General features: G+C 39.5%; 2 protein-coding genes across 5 annotated transcripts; one reads left to right on the top strand and one right to left on the bottom strand.

Moving 5' to 3' along the window:
- The first annotated feature begins 101 nt into the window (after positions 1-101).
- On the top strand, positions 102-5,414 carry th2 (tyrosine hydroxylase 2). 2 transcript variants are annotated; one of them, XM_082168151.1, is made up of 12 exons: positions 102-857; positions 1,767-1,944; positions 2,052-2,140; positions 2,260-2,327; positions 2,659-2,709; positions 2,805-2,950; positions 3,051-3,186; positions 3,771-3,840; positions 3,957-4,013; positions 4,268-4,363; positions 4,782-4,915; positions 5,001-5,414. In XM_082168151.1, exons 1-12 carry the CDS (start codon positions 627-629, stop codon positions 5,164-5,166), a joined length of 1,422 nt encoding a protein of 473 aa, XP_082024277.1. In that variant the 5' UTR covers positions 102-626; the 3' UTR covers positions 5,167-5,414. The 2 variants fall into 2 exon arrangements, with proteins under 2 accessions (XP_082024277.1, XP_082024278.1); XM_082168152.1 differs by lacking the exon at positions 2,659-2,709.
- Positions 5,415-11,339: 5,925 nt separating this feature from the next.
- nup37 (nucleoporin 37) lies at positions 11,340-24,397 on the bottom strand. Of its 3 annotated transcripts, none has more exons than XM_082166666.1 (10): positions 24,298-24,397; positions 23,716-23,924; positions 21,307-21,431; positions 19,928-20,000; positions 19,472-19,566; positions 12,512-12,602; positions 12,150-12,331; positions 11,791-11,841; positions 11,614-11,707; positions 11,340-11,535 (listed from the first exon to the last, which is right to left on the bottom strand). In XM_082166666.1, exons 2-10 carry the CDS (start codon positions 23,869-23,871, stop codon positions 11,422-11,424), a joined length of 981 nt encoding a protein of 326 aa, XP_082022792.1. In that variant the 5' UTR covers positions 23,872-23,924; positions 24,298-24,397; the 3' UTR covers positions 11,340-11,421. The 3 variants fall into 3 exon arrangements, with proteins under 3 accessions (XP_082022792.1, XP_082022794.1, XP_082022793.1); XM_082166668.1 differs by having other exon boundaries at positions 23,716-23,887; positions 24,298-24,389; XM_082166667.1 differs by having other exon boundaries at positions 23,716-23,926; positions 24,301-24,374.
- Positions 24,398-24,493: the final 96 nt, after the last annotated feature.

Below are 24,493 nucleotides of genomic sequence, written 5' to 3'. Positions count from 1 at the left end.
TCTTTTATTATTGTTATTATTAGTAGTAGGCTATTTGTATTATTAAGATGGGCTACTACACTCCTACTAGCCTACTACTAATTTTGTATGTAATTTATTATGGAGGCCTATAATAATTAATTTATTATTATTATTATTATTATTATTTATAGCATTAACACGTGAATAAGCATGTGCACAGCAGAAGTCCGTTTCAGTACCTTGGAGAGCAGCACGATCTCAATGCCCTAATTTTGCATCATTTAGAACCCTAAAAACAAAATATATTTATATATTTCCAATAAAGACTCATTTAGTTCTGACCTTTCACAAAATTGCGTTTAGTTTATGTAATTTGTCGCTTATGGCTGTGAAGCACCTGTGAAATGTCACGTGTCACGGCTCTTAGCCTATTTGGTGCCCGTAAAATAAAAGACAAATGACGCATCTCAGCATAAAATCAGACGTGGATTTGCGCAACACATTTACATAAAGTCCCGCACGATATAAATCGCAAGGCTGTGGCCCCACAGAGAACATAGAGTTTTCTGCGCATTTGGGTAGATTTGAACTCATTTAGTGTCAACACAACGATTCATTGGATATATTTATTTTAGATATAGTGGTCAGTTGTTCCGCAAGAATCGATGAAGACAGACAGTATAGTGCAGAATATCCCGCTGGGCGGCAGAAAGCGCAGTCTGATCGAGGACGCGCGGCGCGACAGAGAGAGCGGCTCGTCATCTCCGGGCCCGTCGCGCTGCGGGGACAGCTTCGTGTTTGAGGAGGACAAGAGCGGCAAAGTCACACTCAACCTCCTCTTTGCTCTCAAAAATGAGAAAAACGCAGGCTTTTTCAAGGCTGGCAAAGTCTTTGAGGTACGTAGGCTACTTTTGGGTGTTGCAACACACAAAAATGCCTTTTGTTTCAACGCCTGTAACGATTTTCCACATTGTGTGTCTTAAACTTATAGCTATCTAGTTTAATATTCCATACTATAATATTCACAGTTTTGTTATTTTGTTGCAAATAAGGAAGTTTAAAAATCAAGCTATTTAATGTCAAAAACAAAAACGGTTCATTTTACGTTATTACAGTGTAATTACACACATTAGTACTGAGTAATACTGATTAACGTGTACTACTTACTATAGTATAGTGTTAAGGTTTGGGTTTGGTTTAGGGTTAGTTACTTTAATTATGCAATTTTACTGTTATTACTATAGTAAGTAACATGTGTACACTCTTAAAAATAAAGGTTCTTCTGTGGTACTATGAAGAATCTTCAACATCCATGGAAACTTTCCATTGCACAAAAGGTTCTTTCTAGTAAAAAATAAATAAATAAATAAATAGTGTTCTTCACTAAGAAAAAAATGGTTCTTTTAAGAACCGTTCACGGTAATGTCCATGGAGAAACCAAAATGGTTCTTCTAAAGCAACAGTGCACATTATTTTTAATAGTGTAACTGTCACCTTAATAAAATGTTACCTAACACCAATAGAAAACATGGACATTTTAAGTTCTGTGCATGAATTTATTGTGGTAATCAAACATAATGTTCTACTCCGTAATTATACCATCCCCGTTACCACCCCACATTACTTTTAATTCAAAAATTGGAAACAAACACATAAAACAGGTTAAGGACTCTAAAAACATAACGGACATGTTCAACTTTGTGAGTTCTGAAGCAGAACACTGGAAAGTGTTACACAAGTGTTACAGCTGATATTTCTAGTGTTTATACATGTTACAAATATTGTGTCTGGTTTTTGCAACTTAGACTTTCGAAGCCAAGCTCCTTCATCTGGAGAGTCGGCCGAGCAGGAAGACGAAGAAGAGCGCTGGAGAGGATCTGGAGTTCTTCATGAGATGTGAAGTGCACTGCTCCGACACTGACATTTTCATCAACTCCTTAAAAAGAGTTGCTGATGAAGTGCGAATAGTGCAAGAGGAAAAAAGTTGGTGATTTAGCTATTCTGTATTGCATATAACACCAGAAGAAATGTATTTAAAAAAAAAAAAAAAAAAAAAAATGTATAATGCCAATTTTACTTTGATCCTTTAGTTCCCTGGTTTCCAAAGAAGATTTCTGACCTGGATAAATGCAATCATCTGATAACAAAATATGACCCTGATCTGGACCAGGACCATCCTGTAAGTGAACAATAGTGATGCTTTTTTAAAAGCAGGACATTATTTATGATCAGGATTTTATAATCCTAGTTCTGCTTTAGCGTTATTCAGATCAACTGTAATACTATTGTATTATTCAGGGATTCAGCGATCCAGAATACAGAAAACGAAGAGAATTAATTTCTGCACTGGCTTTCAACTATAAGCAGTAAGTAATATTAATTATTTTATCTGAAAATAATAATAACAATAATAATAATAATAATTATTATTGTAAAATGTGCATTCTGCTAATCAATCAGATTCTTTTTTATATAAAAATGTATTAATGTATCATTTAAATAATGTATACATTACTGTGAACGTCAATTAATAACTAATTATTATTACTATTATTATTATAAAATGTGCATTGTGCTAACTAATCATAGATTATTTTACTCAAATATACATGTAATTAATGCATGAACTTCAATCATCAACTATGTAAATATATTTTAGGAAGAAGAAAAAAAAAGATCTTTCTTTTGTCATTGTAGTGGTGACCCTTTACCTGTAGTGGTTTACACTCCAGAAGAGATTGCAACTTGGTTGGTTTTCCTATTATGAGTTTGATTGGAGTCATTACTTCTTTAACTCTATGTACGACTGCATGATTCTAAGAGCGCTTTTTGTGATGAGGCAGGAGGGAGGTCTACAGGACTCTGAGCAGTCTGTACCCCAGTCATGCCTGCGGACAGTTTCTAGAAGCCCTGGGCCAACTGGAGAGCGAATGTTTGTATGGGGAAGACAAGATTCCTCAGCTTGGAGAGGTGTCTGCTTTTCTCAAAGGTAAACAGGCCTGCTTATTTCATTTCTGTGTGCAAAAAGATCAAACTGCAATTTACATTGATTTGAACCATGTTTTGTGTCTGTGTGTGCTTTTGTTTAGAGAGGACAGGGTTTCAGTTGCGGCCAGTGGCAGGGCTGCTCTCTGCTCGGGACTTCCTTGCCAGTCTAGCATTCCGGGTGTTCCAGTGCACCCAGTACATTCGTCACCCTTCAGCTCCCATGCATTCCCCTGAACCGTATGTACAGTGACACATTTTGCAAAACTTTTTAAAGGGGTCCTATTATGCTTTTTAAAACTTTTTTAAACTCTCTTCACTGTGTAATGTTGCTGTCCTGTTCTGAACTGCCTGAAACGCCTCGATTGTAGTCTTCAAGTTTTCTTCTAGGAGCGTACACATCACAATATTCCTCATTTAAATAATTCCCGGCAACAGCATACACAGAAAAAAGGGAAGAAGCCCGGTTGAGTTTTGAAACATGCAGTTATGGTAAGGGCCATGACATTCCCGAAACACACTCAGCGGTTGACCAATCACAACACACTGATCCAACCGACCAATCAGAACACATTGTGCTTTTTGGAAGGAGGGTCTTCATAAACACCAGAACTAAATAGAGCGTTACTGACAGACTGGGAAGAGAGGTGCATGCTGCAACAATGTATACTTTGTTGAGAAAATGTTTCTGTTTAAACATTCAAGCATTCAAAACTTTTCTAGTAGACCCCAAAAACAAAATCAAGACTTTGAAAAAGGGCATAATAGGTCCCCTTTAATGTACACTATTGATATTTTAAATAACTAAATTTGAATGTCAACAGTGACTGCTGCCATGAGCTACTTGGACATATCCCTATGCTTGCAGACAACGAATTTGCTCAGTTTTCACAGGTACTACAATGAAAATGTCCATACAACATAACAAACAATTTAGTCAAAATAGATTAATTTATTAATTTAAGTTAATTTATTACAGAAAGGTCTTATTTGAATCTTTTACCCTGCAGGAGATTGGCCTTGCCTCACTTGGAGCATCAGATGAGGATATTGAGAAACTGTCCACTGTGAGTACATGGAAATATTCAGTGGGAGAATCCTTTGAAGAATAATGTATTAAAGCAAGTCTTTAGTGCCCCCTTGTGTTGCTTCATTCAAATGACAAATTCAAGAACTGATTAAAAGGCCATTATCTAAAAATAGTCTGTCCTTGAATGAAATCTCAAAACCATTTTTTATTTAGTTTCCTGTATGTATGTACTATACATGTTTGTATGTGTAGCCTTACAAAAGTCTGAATTTCTCTAAATTCCACACACAGCTGTACTGGTTTACAGTGGAGTTTGGCCTCTGCAAGCAAAACGGAGCAGTGAAGGCATATGGGGCCGGACTTCTGTCCTCCTATGGAGAACTTTTGGTAAGACAATTTATTTATTTGTTTCTTTGCTTGCTTGTTTGTATGTTTACTCTTGATGCACTCATTACGACCCTGACTTGCAAAACCACTAAATCCAGTCTTTTATATTTACCAGAACACAGTGAAAACAGTATTGTGAAATATTATTGCAGTTATCAAAGTAACTTTTCAGGTTTAATATATTTCAAAGTGTAATTTATTCCTGTGATGGCACCTTCAGATCTTCAGGATCCTTCAGAAATCATTCTAATATGCTGATTTGGTGCTCGAAAAACAGTTCTTATGATTATCAATGTTGACAGCCGTGCTGCTTAATGTTTTTGTGGGAAACCATGCTAAATTTTTTTCAGGATTCTTTGATGAATAGAAAAGCATTTATTTGAAAATTAAACGAATAATGAATCGTGTCTTTTACCAGTACGCCCTTTCTAATGAGCCCCAATATAAGTCATTCAACCCAGCTGAGACTGCAGTCCAACCATACCAGGACCAGTCATATCAGCCCGTTTACTTCGTGTCCGAGAGCTTTGAGGATGCCAAACACAAGCTGAGGTGGGTGTTTGTTTGTTTTTCAGATGATCTGTAGATCTCTTCATGGAGGTTATCATTACTGACTGCAATTGCTGTCGTTCCACAGGCAATATTCATCTACAATACAGAAGCCCTTTTCCATTAGATATGATCCCTACACTTGCAGCATGGAGGTCCTGAATGAGCCTTCTAAGATCCAGAATGCTTTAGGGCAGATGAGGGATGACCTGAAGATCTTACATAAAGCCTTGGAGAGGCTGGGACAGAAATAAACCAGAGTGGATGATCTATCACCAACAACAACTAGGAAACCCTTTCTTTATGAATATGAATACTGCAGATTTTATTGGATATGAGTCAATGAGTCCCGGAGTTTAAATGTGTGTATGTGTGTATATGTGTCAGTGTTACCTTGTTATGTATGTAATGGACAGTTTGGTTTACAAAAACAATAAATATATTTATTTTGACTACTGCTACAGTAGTGTAATGTGAATATGCACAATTTTGACAAGACACTGTAAAACTGAATTCTGAAGTCTGGTATTAGAAAAAGCCAGACACAGACATGGCTGCCAAAGGAAGTACGGGTCTGTGCTCACTGTGACACTGGTGAGGTTGAGACAGAGACATGCTTTCTCCTTCACTGTGGTAAATATAAAGAGGTGAGAGAGAAATGCTCTGACAAACTGTCAAACCTCATGCCACAGTTTTCCAGTTCAGTAAAAACAGATCAAATGCAGATGTTACTAGGGGAAAGACAGTTACTCATCAATTTCCACAAAATTCATCTTTCACAGCTGCACACCGTCTGAAACCATTACTTTAATGAATAATCCAGCAAACCCCCTCGCCCCAAAAGGCAAAATATGCGTTCGAAATCTGTGTACAACCCCCGAAGAGCAAATAACACCCAGGCACGAAAGCCATTTACGACAAAAAGAAATGTGAAAGAGCTAACTCTCACCCACTCTCATATTTGAAACAAACATCATGCCTATTAAAAAAGGACTCTTCCCCATTCATTCATAGAAAACCTTCTGTAAAGGAACATGCATATCTCCAGGACATTGTGTGTATGATTATTACTGTCTTATAGTGTCTTTTGTTGTACTGTATACTGTTTTATGCATGCTTTATGATAGAACCACTAGTTAATGTAACCTCATCTATACCACCTTCCTATCAAAATAATCCTCATTTAATGCCATACATATTGGTGTACATCACTTCATAGCATGCATTGTCTTGTTATATTAATCAGAGCATAAAGGGACACAAACTGCCTGCTTACTCCAATCATTCAAATGAGTCAGCTTTCAAACAAAGAAACTTTTCCCGCTTGAAAATCGCACCTTTCTCATTGGTCAGGCCGAACTTGAAAGGTGTGACCTCTGTGGGTTGCAGAGAATCCACACAGTGACCTCCTCCTGTCTTACCACTCTTCTCTGCGACTTCTGGTTGCTGTTCGTGTGGGACCTCACCAGGCTTTAACACATCAAGCCATGTGTAACTTCATCAACCACAACAGAGTCAAACTAACACAAGTTCTGTTCAGATGGTTAAATAACTCTTTCCTATAGCTTCCTCCCCGGTTTCTGTTTCCAGTTTCATTCCCTTTCACTTTTCATTTTAAACATGTATGCGTGATTTGTGTGGATGAGTTTGTTTAGATTAGTTATGTGTTTGTGATTTAGTTCAATAAAACTTTTGTGCACATTCATGTGAGTTGATTCTGGTCACTGTGTGTAAATCAACGTCACTTTAACTGTGCGATCGCTGCTACATGCTAAGAAAGAAGTGTTTTCCTGTGGCCATGGGAAATATCCTTTCTGAGAGTTGATAGATGATCAGTTCGCTGGATGGATTGAACAGATTAATTGATTGTAATATTAACTCAGATCAAGTAAATGCTATTAACTGATCCAAATATAAGTTATAATTAATTATTCATATTTCCCTTTTGAGCATCATAAAATGAATCATCTTAACTGCTTTGGCTCCAGCAGGAAAAGAGACTGTCTTAGCCCAACTTTTAACAGATTGGCAGCTTGTGGTTGCACTACAGATGGAGGTTGGAACAACTACGCAACTGTTCTATTCATACTAAAAGATTAGGCTACCAGGTCACAGCATATTTGTCCCCAATGGCCCAAGCACAGACCAAATCATCTTCTAGGAGAAACCACAAAGCGAGCAACCAGGTCACTCTGTCCTGGAATTCATTGAGTTCAGGGGTAAATGAGGTTCTATTAGCTGGCTGGCCTTTGTTTGCCTTGAACATGCTGAATAAAACGAATCAGAGAGAGAGAGAGAGAGTTTGTCAGGCAAATAATGTAATAAATCTGGGAGAGAGGAGAGAAGCAGACATCTGCTTTCATAAACCAAATTCAAGCACTTAATCGTCTCTCGTATCTCATTTTACACGGCGCTCAACCCAACCCACAAATCCCTCTGAAAACCATAGCTTGGATCTGAATCCATTACATACAAAACAAATGTGCATTGCCATAGCAATACGATAACCACTGATGGTTCCAGTGAAATTCAAATCCTAAATGCTTATTACGTCACATCAGAACAGACATTTCTATTTGGTAATATTGTGGGCATTGTTGAATGCAACAAACGGGTTTCGGAAGTAATTCCATTCATTTTCTCCATTGGGGGAATGGTTTTGAATGCTAACTTATAAATCTTTAAAGACAGACCTACTGTGAGGGTTATTTATAACAATTAAGGGTGTTAATTGTTGGTATATGCTGTTGCTGAAGCCATCAGCCCACATTATTTTAACTTATTTTTGTAAATAATCATTCAACAGCAGAATTCTTGGTGGGGGAAAAAATCAGTGCATGATGGAGACCTCACTGGTCAAAAATTCTGGGATTTGGATATGCACACACACATCTATTTTAATTTTTTTTAAACATTACCAATGCATTTTGGTAATGTACCAAAATACTGACAAAAGCTCTATAATCTAATAGTATTGTGACAAAGAAATCGCACAAAAATAACTGTTTTGCACCCACCCACTCCCATGAAGCAGAACGATTTCAAGAACTGCAAGGGGAACCAGAACCAGAATTGTAAAATTGACAATTCCCATTGGTATACATCACTGTTCAACTACTTTTCAGCCATTGGTTATACTGACAAAGAAAGTGAAACCACAAGTCTGGTCCTCAAAAGATTTTATCCAGGAGAGCCCTCATGAAATTACATTATCTCCTGGAATCAAAAAGAGCACTCCTTCCTTTTGTTCTTTTCGCTTTGTCTTAAGTAGTGAATAGGATTATGCCTTTGAGCCATGCGGAAGCTCTCAAGTTGGTTGGAGCTGCTTTGATCATGGTGATTTTTTTAGTCATTAAAACTACACGCCAACTTTGAAGGCTTAAGGCATTAATCCTTTGAAGGAGGGCTTGCGTAGGCTTTATTCTTAATGACAGAGAGCATCTGCTGGAAGAAATGCCGAAGCGTACTCTATCACAACACTGCCTCTGTAGTGCCATCTTTCCTGACACAGGATGACTAAAATATTCCAAAGAAAAAACTGATTCTTTCCTATATGATGCATACTCTAATGCTCTGATTTTGATTAAAAAGGAATATTCACAGAACTCTGGCACAGCCCTCATTACTAAGTGTAATTTTGCCAGCCACCAGATGGCAGTCTTGGGTTAATATTGATCATTTAAAGTAGATTTTGGAAAGGTGATCATTTACTGTATTATATTTCCTAAAAAATCATTTGAGTTTTTTTTTAAAAGAATTTCTCAATTCTTTCAGAAAGTTATTGTATCCTTTGGAATAGTGTCTCTTGTGTGAGAGTATGTGGAAGAGGCTGACATTGATTTCTCCAAGCTATATGCAGCTGGTCCAGCACCAGCCACGTTCAGCGCTACCAAAGCCTTGTTTCAGACCACATTGAACTTATTCAAACAAAGCCAGTAGACCAGGAGAGCAGTAGCATGTTATGATTGCGGATGGTGGTGTGCTTCTAGACTCCAAGAATCATACAGGCTTGTCTTTCGGGCTTGAAAGAGTGTAGGTTCATTTCTCCCCCTTCTTTATGTACCCGTTTCAATCACACCTTAACACCTAGGCACAATATGCCCTACTGTTACAAATGGTCGGAGCACATGCAAAATCTCAAATGGAAAACTTCTCCAGGGTTGCTACACTTCTTCACCAAAAGTGCTTCAATTTGCTAGTCATGAGGTGCATGCAGAAAAAAAATGAAATTATACCATAGAGGACCCCTACAGCCCCTCAATTGTCAATAAGTCTCTTAAAATAATGTTATGCATGACAAGTCTCAGAGTGTTTGGCATGGTAATGGATATGACAATGTTGATATGGTCTTGGCAGAACAGATCTGCTAAGCTGCTGCTGCAGAGCAAGTACAGGACTTGCTACTGTTAATACATGCTGTACATGAATTACTCATAGCAGATCTATACAGGTGGAGCTGGGGAAGGTGGAGGGTTTCTAAAAGCACGTTGCAACTGCTAACCAAGTATTTGAAGGTTGAGCAGCGAGCTCATTGGCTACTGATACAGCAGGAACCAATCAGCTGTGCCCAATAGAAAATGATGTGATTGCAAGCAGATTGAGTTAAAGACCTGTGCTGCGTTCCAGTCCACTTTTAGACATGCACTTGCGAACTTCCCTAAGCACTTCCCCTCGGGGGAATCCCTGCCGCCATTTTGAAGTGCGTTCCACTTCGTGAAGTGGACGAGGGAAGTTTAGATGGACAGACCCTCGTTCCCTCGATTTTGACCGAGGGAGCGAGTCTACTTCATATGTACACTTCAGGCACCTATATGTCCCACAATGTAGTACGATTGTGACGTCACCACAGATCTCGTTTTATCACCGCCACAACAGACAACTCTATGATATATTATATATATATATATATATTTATTTAAAACAACCCAAACACACATATAAACATTTGGATGCTGCATTAAACAAATTCTTAAAGGGAAAAAAATGTAAATAATAAATCAACTACATAGCTGATTCCAAGTGATCAAGCGCTTAGGACGCTCCAATTCAGCCCATTGCAGTTTCCGCCAGTAGTGGGCACTCGCAATGACGTACATCCGAGTGAACGAGACGGAGGGAAGTTAGCGAGTGAAGGGCATGACAACTTTGGACTGGAACGCAGCCCGGGGCTGCTTTCCAGTCCAAAATTGTCATGCCCTTCACTCGCTAACTTCCCTCTGTCTCGTTCACTCGGATGTACGTCATTGTTTATGTTGAATGAGTGCCCACTACTGGCGGAACCTTTGCAATAGGCTGAATTGGAACGTGCTAAGCCCTTGATCACTTAGAATCCACTATGGGGTTGATTTATTTTGTATTTTTTTCCCTTACGAAATTGTTTAATGCAGCATTCTATATGTATATAGGTGTGTTTGAGTTGTTTAAATCAAATTAAAAATAATAATAATATATCATAGAGTTGTTTGTGGTGGGGTATAATCCATATAAACTTCCCTCGTCCACTTCATGAAGTGGAACACACTTCAAAATGGCGGCAGGGATTCCCCCAAGGGGAATTGCTTAGGGAAGTTCGCAAGTGCGTGTCTAAAAGTGGACTGGAACGCAGTCCTATTTGCCTGTGCCATCCAGTTTCATGACAGAACTCTGCATTTATTGTCATGAGGTGCGATTCTCCAAAAATGTAATGATTTATGAATTAATAATTAATGGTATTTGTAAATAATACTTTAACTTAAAAAATACATTCAAGGTATAAGGATAAAACCAACATAAACAGAGCATATTTAAAAAAACTTAGTACATGAAAAAAATCTGAAACTAATTCTTTTAGTGTCTAACTCAACTGTGTTCTTATTTGTCATTGACCCAACTTTTCTACCTTTTGGCCCCACACCTTCCTACCCACACAACTGACCTGAGAGAACCCTTGTTCCCCCCTTTGAGAGTCTACTGCGTTTTTCTTGGAAAAGCACGTCTCACGTCGTCTTGTGTTCCCCTTGCACTACAGTTTCCCATGCTTGTCTTCAACTTCAGGGTTCAACTGTTGAAGCACAAATAGCATTGCGTCTATCTCCCCCACCACACATGCGTCACGGTCGAGTGGAGGAAGTTCCCCTGTAGTGTAAGGAATGGGACTGCATATTATTATCCTGGTGGAGTCAGTGAGACAGTCTATATGAGCACCTGTACAGAGTTTTTTTTTCTCACACTCAATCGTTCTGCAATGAAAACTGCCAGCTCCTGCCGTTTGGCGACCTTTGGCTCAACTTTAAGCCAGCTTGGCAGAACACCACACCAAAAACACTGATACAATGCTTCGCAGAAAAAGGGGAAAAAATTGGGGAGAGAGAAAAGTGTCTCATTTCCCACAATTGTTAGTCTGAGTTCTAACCCAAGTGACCTATAAAATAAGACACAGTGGAGTAAGTACAGTGACAGCGCATGAAAAATATGACTTTATTTATTGAAAAAGCAAAACAGAAAAACTCTCCAGTTGAATTCTATCCAGGTTACATCTCCGTCATCCAGAAGAACAGCTTTCGGTCCCCACCGACAACACAAAGAGGTAGGGTCTTATGCCAGCTTAGACCAGCCCCCACAGATGCTGAACCAATCATCACAGGCTGCAATGACAATTGTGTACCATAAGGCTTGAGGTAGGTAGGTAACACATAAACAAACAAGTACGTCATTTTACAAACCTGTGGATGGCCCAGGTGATGCACCAATAACTGACTGTTTATTTTTCCTGGATAGCCTGTGGTGGCGAAAAGATTCTCATTTGCCTTTGACCATCTGTAGAAGAGAGGCCACCAGCATTATAGTCATGAACGCAGTCCAACAAATAATGAATGATCTGATTTTTTGTAAAAATGTACCTGAAATGTCTAGCCTTCCCAACATGAGCTGGCCTCTTCTCAAGTGGATAACTACAGGCAAAACACATCAGTATCATTTACAGACAGTTTAATTCACTCCTACATTACAGCATGTTCCGAAAAACTGCTCATTTGAATGTCGTTATGGTGATTTAGTGTGGAGGAGCTCATGTAAGACTTAAAATCTTGATTCTCAGGAAGATAAACTAAATTAAGTAGAACAGGGGAGATAGTAGACAATATGCCTGGGTCATGCTAACCGTACAAAAAAAATTAAATCTGCTTTAAAAGTAACTCACTGCAAAAAAACAACACACTTTGAACAATGACGTTGACCACAGAGACAAAGTTGTGTTTACCTGGAACGGGTAATGTCCCAGATCACCCAATCATTGGACACCACAGCTCCAACCTTAATAGTGTTTGTGAGACACCAGTCAGCAGACATGAGTGGCATCTGCCCGCTGTCCAGAGACAGAATGGCATGTTGTGTAACAAGGTCATAGAACCGTATAGTGCCTTTCTTCTCCGCCACCATCAACTGTAACAAATGAATATATATATTGATTTATTTTGGTATACAGTGGAATCCTTAAGTCTGAAATCACACTGAAAATCTGGGACTCAAAATCAAATTTGAACCTAGAATTTTTTTTTTTGAAGAATGAATGTTATGAAATAAAAGTACACATTAGTTCTCTACAAGACTTTTGTTTCTGACCTTACAGATGTCCTCGGGGTGCCAACAGACGCTTACACCGGGGGAACGCAGTCTGAATGAAGTGGTTTCATTGCCATCAAGGTCCCACACTCTTTAGGAAGGAAAGCAACAATATAATTTTCAGGTAAATACAATACAAAATGCAGAGATAGATTTTGTGGTGAATTATGTTACAGCTGTCCACATGGTTCATGCTGAATGATGGCCAAAAGATAGCACTTGATAGTCAAAACATAAAATCTCTGGAAAAACTACTAGGGAGTGAAACAAACCATGTGCTCTCTTAACTTTGTGGATGTTCTTTTTAATTTTTTCCCTATTTTAGTGTCCATTGTGTTAAGAAATTCCCAATCTAATCCAAATTATAAGTGGCGCAATAAAATCGGAGGTCACAGTGACAAAGGAAATGGGCCAGCAACAGGAAAAAAGACAGGCCATAAATGGGTTATTACATCACCCCTGTCCTCATGTGTTCTTACCCTTTTCAAAGGCATACACAAACTAAAAAAAGAACTGTCAGAACCAGGACACTAATCAAAAGCAGCATAATCATAATAAGAGCTCAATTAGGCACAGAAAAAAAGCCAGATGCTAAAAATAACTTCCCGTCAATGCAAAACCATAAACCACTAACCTAAAATAAAACAACAGGATGACATAAGACTACAGAGTTTGAATACAACTTCAATAGATACACTAGATTTCAACCTATAGACGAGTAGACAGTAGTGATATATTATCATTCAGGGCACTTCAAACAAGGTATACATTTTATCAGTATGCGTGTTCCTTGGGAATCAAACCTATGACCTTGGAGTTGTTAGCACCATGCTCGACCAGTTGAACTACAGGAACCCTTTCCTGCAGCTGAACTGGAGTTCCAGTGAGAAGCAGGATTGCCAATACCTCCCAGCCTTTTCTTCCCAGGCACAGAAAACTTTCACTCCAAATCTGCTTCTTGAAGTTTGTGAAGGCACGCTAGGGCAAGTAAAGGTACAGCAAGAGGCCTGCAAGCAGACGCAATAAATCATCTGGACGGAGAAGACTGGAGATCAGATTCTGGATGGTTTCACTGGAGATCAGATCTTGGGTTTACCACATCACAGAGGCCCGAGTGAAGAGAACCACAATTTCCCTCAAATGAGTTAGAACTGTGGAGGTTTTCTGGGAAAGCATGAGGGAAGAGAAAGAGGGAAAAAAAGAAGCCCTCCATTAATAGGAAAGACGCACAACCGCTTAGTTGATGAGGTCATTGAGAAGTCTTCATCAAATTAAGGCCAAAAGCACTCCAAAGCCTGTCTGAATGTCAACCGTGCAGTTGGGTAGATTAATATCTTCAGCTGGGCGGTACTTGGAGGACATGCCTCATGCTCAACAGCTCCCAGACAGGGGTCTTTGTAAGCACCTAAGCTCTGCCCAACACATTTGCCAGGAACTCCTGAACTGTCTCCCCGCGTCTGGGGCATCTCTGCTCTGATCAAGCTCATTTGAGTGAGGTTTCAGACCACACCACACAAACATGGTTAAAACCCATTTACTCAGAACCCCTCGCCAAGCAAGAGTTCAATTGCACGCAAAACCAAAACCGCCAGCCCTGACTATCGCCAGGGTATTCAAGGCGGCGAAAAGTCAGCTCTCTAAAGCCAAATGAGGATTAAGACACTAAGCACACAAAAAAGTGGGAAGCATCACAAACAATATACTGCTACTATTGCATAAGGCACTTCAATGACTGACGCAGCATTGTGGGATAACACGCAACAGCCATGTACAATATGAGTTGAAAGAGATGGAAGTGTTTGAAGTCACGGAAGATCTAAGAGGGAAAACAAGGGGAGGGTCTGTCTGGCTTGTCTGTGTTTTCCCACACTGCACAACCGGGAAGCTGAGCGGAGCGTGTGATGTGATTTTTAGGATGGGGCAGGGGTGAGAAATGCTGAAATTGAGTTAAGAACTATTGAAACAAACATTTATGGTGGTGACCAGGTCAGTGGCTAATTCCTTGTCAAATATGATGTGAATAACAGTTCAGACCTGACCTGTTTAAAACAACAGTGTTGGAAGTTGTTTACGTTCAGGTGCTCTCAGCAGCCAAAATGAGACTTTTTTTGTGGTCTAGTACATTGGTTCCCAACAGGGGGGTCGCGGCCCACAAGGGGGCCTCAGCGAGCTCTGTGGGGGGTCGCGTCATATTTTGAAAAGTTTTGAGCAATTTGCATTAAATAAAAGTCCTTAACTTTTTTCTGTTCAAAATTTATATAATGAGCGAGTTCATCATGAATCCATTTTCCAAACCGTGTTTTTGTCTTATCCTGAATCACAATGGTACACCTATAATAAGTGATTACATTGGGACTATTTTACCCTGGTTCAGATCGCTGCCGCTGCGGAGTAGCCCAGTACCTGCGTGACTCGTCATAGACGCACACAGAGAGAGAAGTAGTTCCGGCTACAATGTTCTTCCGAAAGACGCATTATTCTGTTAATAAACGCAAGTTTATTATCGCTCGCTATAGCGCCAAAAGCCTCAAAAGTAAAGCCTCACATTGATAAAGCCTCACAAATAACATGCAAGTATTGAGGCCCCAGACAGAAGTCATTTAGTAATAGCCTATATTCATTCTTTTTTTACCTACACACAAGTGTGAATACTGATATTTTTGTTATTGCATTTAAAAAAGGGCAAATTTATAGGCTACTCCTAGGCTTACATTTTTAAATTACAAAGGGCCTACTAATGTTTTTGTTATTGTATTTTCAATATTATAGGCTATTATTTGTGCATAAACATATCTGTTTATAGTAAACATGCCGTTTGTTTGAAAACATCATATTTTGTACAAGAGCGAAAATATCATTAAATGTGAAGGGGGGCCCTAAAATATTTTCTTGGGAAAAAGGGGGTCTCAGACAAAAAAAGGTTGGGAACCACTGGTCTAGTATAATTGAATCAATCATGAAGTGTATGAAAATTTTAAAACCTCACACAGAACCTGGAGGACAAAATTAACCTGAAAACAGCTATCGTCACCAGACTCACATAATGGATTGGTTTCAAAACCTAGTAAGCTGGTTCATAGTAGGACCATAAGAGTGCATATTACTACATTAAGGGTACATATTGTAAGGTACTAATATGCACCCTTTTGGGGTGTAGAAAGTACAAACGTGGCTCTTTAAGGGTACAGCAGTTGCAACTAAGTTGTTGTACCTCTAAAGGTAAAATTTGTGCACATTTCTTCTGACAGTATAGACCGTCTTTTAAGGCGTCACATGCACCTTTGAAAGGTGGTTCCAAACCGTAAGCAGCAACATTTTGCTGCCTTCAAAGAAACCTTGGCTTGCATCTATAAAATTCAAAGACAGCACCAACTGTATCCTTCTTAAGCCTGTTTTATGCTTCTGCGTCGAATCGACGGCGTACCCCCGCGGACCCCTCTGCGTCGACGCGAACCTCGACGCGACCCCTCCGCCGTAGCTTGACGTGCACCTCCAAAAAATTGTAACTACGCGTCGCGGTGACGCAGACCGCAGGGGCTGTGATTGGTCAGATTATACATCATTTCCGGAGTAAAATATATTAAAATAGAAAACAGTCATTTTAAATTGTCATAAAATATGTTTTGTTTTATTGTTTTTTATATACTAAACACAGCCTTGGTGAGCAGAAGAGACTTCTTTTAAAAACATTAAAAATCTTACCGATCTAAAACTTTTGACCGGTAGTGTATATGTATATATTTATATATATTCTTTTCTTTTTTTGTTGTTGCTAGAAATAAACTTCAATCAATCAAATCAATGTTTGTTTTGAAAAAAAGTTTGTTGTTTATTTACAATACAATGTTCACGGGTACATCATGGATATCAAGTAATTAACCAAGTCTGCCACGGGACACTACATTATCCTGCCATGGCACCGTGGTCGAACCCATTTTGTAGCCCAACCCGGTGATCTGTTGGTTTGCACCCGAAGATAAAATCTTTAAAGTCACTGCCAGTCTCTGAGCGAGGTCAATAGGCATACTGTGTGTAGTCTGATGCTGTATTAACGGCTTTAAACGATGAACAAGATCGTCAAATCGACCTTTCGACATCCGAAAATACTTAAAGTGCATTTCTTCGTCCAAGTCCCTCAGCGGTCGAACAACCGTAACAAATTCGCCAATCCTTCCCCTGTCTTCGTGCACTGGTCGTACAGACCACCTTCGCTGACGTCTTCTTTTTCTTCTACGATTAAACATTTGCAATAAAATAATTTGTTGTTCAACGTTGATTAGCTCCAGCTGCGACAACACTCTCTTTCTTTCGCTCGCCATTGTCGGAAATGAAAAAGCGGAACCGGCGCATGGAACCAAAACAAACTAGGAAAGAGATTCACGAACCACACCACCCCCCTAGCGTTCTGGCGGTGAAATGCACCGCGATGCAACGCAACCCGACGCAGAACCATAAAACGGTCACGACGCCGTTGGAGTGACGGCGTAGCTACGCCGTGGAGTTGACGCAGAAGCATAATGAGGGCTTTAGATGAGAAGTTATGTGTCATTAGTTTAGCAGCATAGTAAAGCCAAACTCTATTGCGGGTTTGTCCAGAACTGCTTCTGGAGAAGCATCTTCCTGCAGTTTAACTCCAGCCTGCTCCAACACACCTGTCTTATTTGTAGTCAAATCTCCTGTGCCTATTACGCGATGAGTGCTATTTGTTTTTCAAGTGGAGTTGTTACCTAGGTTTCAAATAAGTTACTTCTAATGTTCTATTTTGGATAAAACTATGTTTCTATATAACAGAACACTCCTTGCATTATCTGTCATCCTCTAGAACAGAAGGTATGCCTAATTCTCCTACAGTGAACTCTGTCAACTCAAAATTTCCTTGTGTGACCTGCACTCCCAACAGTAATCAAAGGAAACAAGCTGCACTCTTTTCTCAGCGCACACACACACACACACACACACACACACGTAACACTAGAGGAGATCTGAAACTGCTTGATTTTGAGGCGATTCTATAATTGAGGTGGTTAATTCATCCTCAAATGGCAAAATCTTAAAAGGCAGGAAAGATAAAGCTTATGAGAACTTATGTGAAAGAACAACTTTACTGAAAAGAACAATGCATTTCAATGTTTTCCGATAAGGCTGCAGACCAACTGAGGCTTGCTGGATAAGCAAGTTAAGAACCATTGTATAGACACGACCATACTAGCATCCCATGCTGGGGACCAGCATCCCAAACATATGCTGCTGAATAGAAAAGTTGATCTTTTCAGCAGGGAAAGTGTCACACATGCAAAAACATTCCAGCTGAAAGCCAGATTTGTATCAAAAGCAGTTTGTGTGGCCTGACTGGAAAAGGTTCACTCTTTCTCTAACATTAACCTGATCTTTCTCTTGTTCCACCTCGCTGTTCCTCCTGCGTCCCATTTTTTCTCAACGTGACAGAATTTAAATCTTTCTGCAGATGGAGCGCTCTACTGTTTTCTCTGGCTCCACAGGAGAGGGAGACTGAGGCTTACGGCGGATGTTTCCTGCTTCGATCCCTTCAGTGGCCCCTCTCCTCTCCAACCAAACACACTCTGACACAAAATCTACTGACCAAAGCAACATATATCAACTATCTGCCTCTAAATTCTGATGGGCATGTGTAAAGTATGGGGGGCACAATGGGTAACATTTGTCTGTTTTCCTTTCGAGCATGACCACAACGAGACACCAAATCTCAAATCATGATATCAAATCTCTCATTTGAGCTGGCAGTTCATGATTAGTAATATATGGTAACTGCAGTGGTTTGCACCTTACTGTGCTGTCGGGTGGGCCATGATTTATTCATAAGAAATGGTTATTATTTAATCAAAATAATAAGCTGCTTCTCCCTGGGCCAGTCTTAGGGGTGTTAGGGATTACAAAAGGGGTTTCAGCACATCCAGGATCCAGCAGAGAAGCCGCCCATTATTGCCGAAGCTGAAAACTGAAACGGTCTCATCTCCTACTGTGATAAAGATCAGCGATTCCTCCTTTCATCACAGCCTGAAGCCCCACCAACATCAATAAAACAGCTGCGAGAAGAGCGATGGACCTAGAGCACTCTTATTCTCAATGGCGCACCACCCCTATGATGAGTGTATGAAAACATTATCACAGCGCAATGGGTCAGTGCTAACATGGGTTCACATGCTGACACAGGCGCTGTGTGCACCAAGAAATGCACTGGATTCAGAGCAGAGCTTCAAGCATGCTGATCTCAGCACAGATCTGATGGGGAAGATGATGGTTAATATCAAACAAAGGATGTAATATCTACAAGGCAATGGCACAGAAATTGCAAAATCACCTGATCATGTTGAGAAAGCATGGTTACACCATCCAAACTTTAAGACATATACCATAAAACTGTCATGGCAAGGTCTGCATAAAGGATCCAGTTGCTGAAATTTGGATCTCTATAAGGAAAACTACCGTCTTGGTCCTCATCCACCTTGAAGCCATTAAGGTTTGCAAGCTGGGAAGACTAAAGAGTTGTGGCAGGCCACAGCACTACAACATCCAGGTGTGTCAGTTACATGGTTCTGACGCAAAAGGGAAGACCCGAGACTCCAGGAGTGCTCTCTTACATTACCTCTGACTGCCAGGAAACCGCACTTACCTCAGTGGCTGATTGGTGGGGCCACATTCAAGAAGCTCGTTAACTGTGGCCGTGGAGAGGAAAAGCCATGGCTACTGATTGGATTTCCACGTTTAACCAATTACTTAGAAAAACTGCACTGTGCAAGTGGCGGTTGACGCTTACGCAGAGCAACGGCGAGCCATGTTGTGTTTAGTGTTGGGTTTCAGTGTGGAAATTTGGTCAAGACTTTCTGCATCATTAACAGAGAACAGAACACACTCACACACACACACACACATATATATTTTCACTTTCTCACACTCATACACTCGGACTAAAGTGCAACTAACCTGCAAGTGTGGTCATCGCTGACAGAGGCTATTTGCTTTCCTTCTGCAGGCTCAAACACTAGATGATTGATGTAGCTGGTGTGGCCTTCCATCAACTAGGCAACACAAGAAATAAAAAAAATTGGAATACAACATTCATACAGTGAACAAGTCAGCCAAGGACAAAGACAAACTTTTCCGTATAGATAGATGGGTGTGCACTGTGCAGTCAACATCTTGACATTATATATATTGATATTTTTCAGCCTTTTGATAATATTTGTGAACCTTGAGTGATGATGCTCATGGATAGTTCAATTGATTTTTCATTTGAATCAAATCAGACCTTTTGAACTGATTCATGGAAATGAATCAAATTTCAAATCAAATCATTTTGATATTGACACATTGTGTAATTTTATAACACCAGCAGAATCATTGCTAATATATTGGGAATTTTCAACAAGAAAGAGCTACCTTTACATCACAGTTGTTTTGGAGATTGGATGTCCACAGCCTGATTTTTTTGTCTGCCGCTGTGGTGCAAAGCCTGAAAATTGAGCAAATTTTTCTTTTTAAAATAAAACACTGCATTTAGCCACCATCATGTATGTGGGTGTGTAATAAACCACAGTCAAGATAAAACACTGGACATACAACTGAAGTCAGAATTTCATCACGCCATTTTCACATTTGTCTGTTCAAAAATCCAACCAAACCTAATAAAACAGCTCTGACACTAATCAAGAGCTGCAATTATTCACACAATTACACTAACTCACCTCTGACAAGAAAAACACTTTCAGTTAGAGAATCGCACGCACATTTTAATGTTACTATCCCACACACAGACACAAAATCTTCTTACATCCTCAAACAAATAAGAATCACACGAGTTCTTGCCATGAAAGGTCCAATTACAATCACAAAGTTCTATCAACATGTTCATTTGCGAGTTGTCTTTGGCTAGATTGTTGCGCAGATGGCGTAACATCACAACGATACCAATCATTTACATGCCAGCAGTACAGGCAGTCAACCAGTCAATAACCTCTGACTCTGTCAACCCACACGTCCAGGAAACATTAATAAGATCTCTAGTACTCAATTCCCAAGAGGTACACCTACAATGAAGAAGAAAATAAACCCAAATAAGGGGCAGTGCACACAGTTAAGCACGCTACACCTTCCGCTCTGACCACAGCATGGCCAGGAAATAACTCTGCCCTTCCCATGCTGCTAAAGCTACAGGAAACTTCCCCACCGGGAGCAGAACACTCCCAAGTTCACAGCTTAAGGAAGGACATGTCAGACTGACAACATCTTATTAAATTCTTGATACAAACCAGATCAAACTAAAGCTGTGACAGACACTTTCCACTGCTTGACATGAACATACAAATCTTGGTAATTAATTGATCCCTGGAAAATGGGTCTCTCAGTGATAAAAACATTCTGAGAAGGCACATTTATTTGAACAATAATGAGTATGTTTGTGCATGTGTGGTAAAATATCTCAACTCTCAAATATCGCAATTGACTCAGACATCAATTAGGAAGGGAAATTCAATAGTGCAATACAGAGAAAGCATATTTATCTTAACATTTAAAAGAATATCAGGATTTGTGCGGTAAAATAAATCAATTATCATATGCTGTGTCTGAGCCTCTAATGAAGAGAAGGAACCCGGCTGTAGATGAAAAACTGCATGGTGTCTGGCATCAAGACCTGTGCTCCTTCCATAGATCATCATAATTCCACATCTTCTATTACAAACACAAAGTCACATTATAATCTATCAGTCTCATTCGGTTTCACCCCTGCATAAATAAGCAGTACACGTTCAAAGCCGTACCTGATGACCGGAGGGAGCTTGTCCAGACGGGTTTCAGGGCTCCATGCGATGGCGTCCACGCGTACTCCATGCATGAATACTTGCAAAGAGGTGAACTCTACACCCTCGACCTCTGTGTCTTCCTCCTGCACAAATACAAATCACTAGGCTGTGGGCACTATCACTCAAATGCGTGTCAATGCAGACAAGACTAGATCTGTTGGCTAGGCACCATCCTGGTAGAAAGAGTGTTTTCTTTTAAAGATAGATATGAATGGTTACATTCGGAACAGTATACTATTTCTATAGGATGCATACAATGTACTTTGGCAGCATCTGAAATCCTAGACAACCTACTACTTTTGCCAAAATAGGTAGTATACAATACTATATCCCATAACTCCCAGAAATGTATTTGAATTGACCTTTAAAGGGATAGTTCACCCAAAAAGGAAAATTCTGTCATTAATTACTCACCCTCATGTCGCTCCAAAGTTAACCCGTAAGACTTTCGTTCATCTTCGGAGCACAAATTAAGATTTTTTTTATGAAATCTGAACGATTTCTGTCCCTCCATTGACAGATACGCATCTACCACTTTGAAGCTTCAAAAAGCTCATAAAGAGATCGTAAAACCAATCCATATGAACTTAGCAGTTTAGTCCAAATTATCTGAAGAGACTCAATCGCTTTAGGCTATGTAATGAACAGATTGAATTTCACATATAATTTTTATTCTTTTATTCACATATAAACATCGACCAGTGAACATAAACAGAAGCTCAACCGAACCTGCTTGTCGCGCAAGAACAAACCTCTTGCGGAAGCTCAAACGTGCTGCGTAAAGCCCCGTTCACACCGCCAGCGACACGCACCGAAAAAAACGACACAATCGCATTCATTTCAATGGAGTGCTGGCGACTTCTGGCGACATGAGCGACAGTGACCGTTGGCGACAGAATGTAGGGGTGTCAAGCGTTCAGAAATTTCAACTTTATGCAAATGAAAAGCTATTTTCGCGAGCGACAACCAATAGGAAAGAATACTTCCAGTGGAGCTCACGTCACCGTATCGGGTGCAGGCAAGACAGAAGAGTTTGAGGACGATTTCACTGTTTTATATTATTTGACTGAAACCACATACATTGATATAATAAAATGATGCATGGAAAAGAAACTGTCAACAGTCTCAGTGAGTTTAATTCATACATTTATAGTTCGAGTGTTGTAATTTTATGATGCAATTTTAGCACTGCTGCAGTTCATTTGACAGTTTCCACTGCATTATGTTGACTATTAGGGACAAGAAAATTGATTATTTGTCAAATTCGAATAATGTTTTAGTGATTTATGACAGTATGAGTGAGTTTAATTTGTTGATTGATTAAATTATTAAATTATTTAATCCACTGAACACTGCTGTGGTAATATAAAAACACTCTCTCAACTGCATAGTTACTTTTAATTCTTTTGAGCCTAATTCCTAGTCAAATTAAAATGATATAGTTGTATAAATCACTTGTGATGGTATTTTCACTATTTTGTATAGATATGGCCAGACGAGCGACAGCACTACGAACGCCCACAAGCGACTCACAGTACAGAGACTAGCGACATACAGCGACAAAGGAGAATGAATATCATTGGTTCTCACATGTCAAGCAAACATGTTTGAGCTTCTGTTTACCATAACTGGTGTGCGAGTTGGTAAATGTTTATATGTGAAAGCCTAAATTCAGTCTGTTCATCATATAAAGCGATCATGTCTCTTCAGAAACAATTTGAATAAACTACTCAATTCATATAGATTAGTTTTACGATCTTTTTGATGTGTCTAAGTGGTAGTTGCGTAGCTGTCAATGGAGGGACAGAAAGCTCAGATTTTATTCTTCATTTGTGTTCCGAAGATGAACGAAAGTCTTACGGGTTTAGAACGACATGAGGGTGAGTAATTAATGACAGAACTTTCATTTTTGGTTGAACTATCCCTTTAATTTCAAGTGTGATGAATGAACATAACGCATAATACTTTTAAGAGCTGCTTTAAGAGTTTTTTTCCCCCAAACATCCAATATAAAATAATGACATTTAAATTCATATGCAACTTATAGTTGGTATCAAAATATTTAGTCAGTATAACACAATTACATGTAAGCACAGGTGTTTACTTTTGTCAACAAAGCTGCTTGTGCTTTTGTCCACCTTGCATCCACATACTATCCACCCTATATAGTATTAAAGATTAGTTATCTTGAATCGTATTTAGGGTGTTTTGTCCCACCTGTGATCAAATACACCTGAACTGGTTCATCAATGTTCAAATCACAGGTATGCTGGAGATGGATTGTAGTGAGGTAGATCTCCAGGAAGGTTATAGATTTTAGAGTGCCCTTGTCACAGATTTATCAATCTGGTGGACAACTGTTCTTACCTTAAAACGACACGTGCCCACGACCACATACTGGTTTCCTCCATATGCCAGGAGTGACGCAGGTGAGCCACAGTCATATGGACTGAACTCCACAACATGAACATAGTCCTCGCAGGGCACTGTGTAGGTTGCAGAGCGAACTGTATCATCTGGCATCTTCCATCAAACGAATCTTTATTATTTGGATGAAAAGGAGTTACTGTTCCTTTCTAAATGATAAGTAACAAGGGAAAAAAAATGTGAAAATGCATTTTATTTGGAGGAAATGGTAAACAAAAGTTCACTATCTAATGTGCTGTAATAGGATGAAATGTGTGCTGTGTAGAAACTCATTTAAAAATATAGCTTCAAATATATTTGTATAATAAACTTTAGAACTTAATCTCTACTGAACCTCATTCATGTTATGTAATAATAATGAATACATTACTATTTATTTACGCTCTCCACACACTTTCACTGTCGAAGTTGTGAGTGTGAACTACACTTCTTTCAGATCAGAGACAGACAGCACACTGATGTGTAACGAGTCTAGACGATTCATGCGCATGAAAATAAATATTAAAGCTTTATACGACAAACCTGGGATAACTTTATGAAGATCGTCTGGTCGAATGTGTGAAACACATGCGGTGATTGTTTTCAGCGCGCTTTCTGGTCACGTGATCGCGTTTGTTTTCTTCCAGGTTAGTGACGTAATCATGACGCAAGCCCATAGAAATATCACGAATTTTTTTGGCTCATTAGAAAAAAGATGTATTAATCCACTTCTTTATTT

The sequence above is a fragment of the Leuciscus leuciscus genome, assembly GCF_965113295.1.
Source record: "Leuciscus leuciscus genome assembly, chromosome: 4".
NCBI classification, from domain to species: domain Eukaryota; kingdom Metazoa; phylum Chordata; class Actinopteri; order Cypriniformes; family Leuciscidae; genus Leuciscus; species Leuciscus leuciscus.
The sequence above is the reverse complement of the archived record's forward strand: the minus strand, read 5'-3'. Positions and strand labels throughout refer to the sequence as shown.

Excerpts from the sequence above, each read along its gene's own strand:
- th2 (XM_082168151.1), top strand. The coding sequence starts at position 627 with ATGAAGACAGACAGTATAGTGCAGAATATCCCGCTGGGCGGCAGAAAG. Across the intron at positions 1,945-2,051 it reads AATAGTGCAAGAGGAAAAAA|TTCCCTGGTTTCCAAAGAAG; the intron begins GTTGGTGATTTA and ends TTGATCCTTTAG. Across the intron at positions 2,328-2,658 it reads CTGGCTTTCAACTATAAGCA|TGGTGACCCTTTACCTGTAG; the intron begins GTAAGTAATATT and ends TTGTCATTGTAG.
- nup37 (XM_082166666.1), bottom strand. The coding sequence starts at position 23,871 with ATGCCAGATGATACAGTTCGCTCTGCAACCTACACAGTGCCCTGCGAG. Across the intron at positions 20,001-21,306 it reads AAGCTCCCTCCGGTCATCAG|GCTTTGCACCACAGCGGCAG; the intron begins GTACGGCTTTGA and ends CTCAATTTTCAG. Across the intron at positions 11,708-11,790 it reads GGGAAGGCTAGACATTTCAG|ATGGTCAAAGGCAAATGAGA; the intron begins GTACATTTTTAC and ends TCTCTTCTACAG.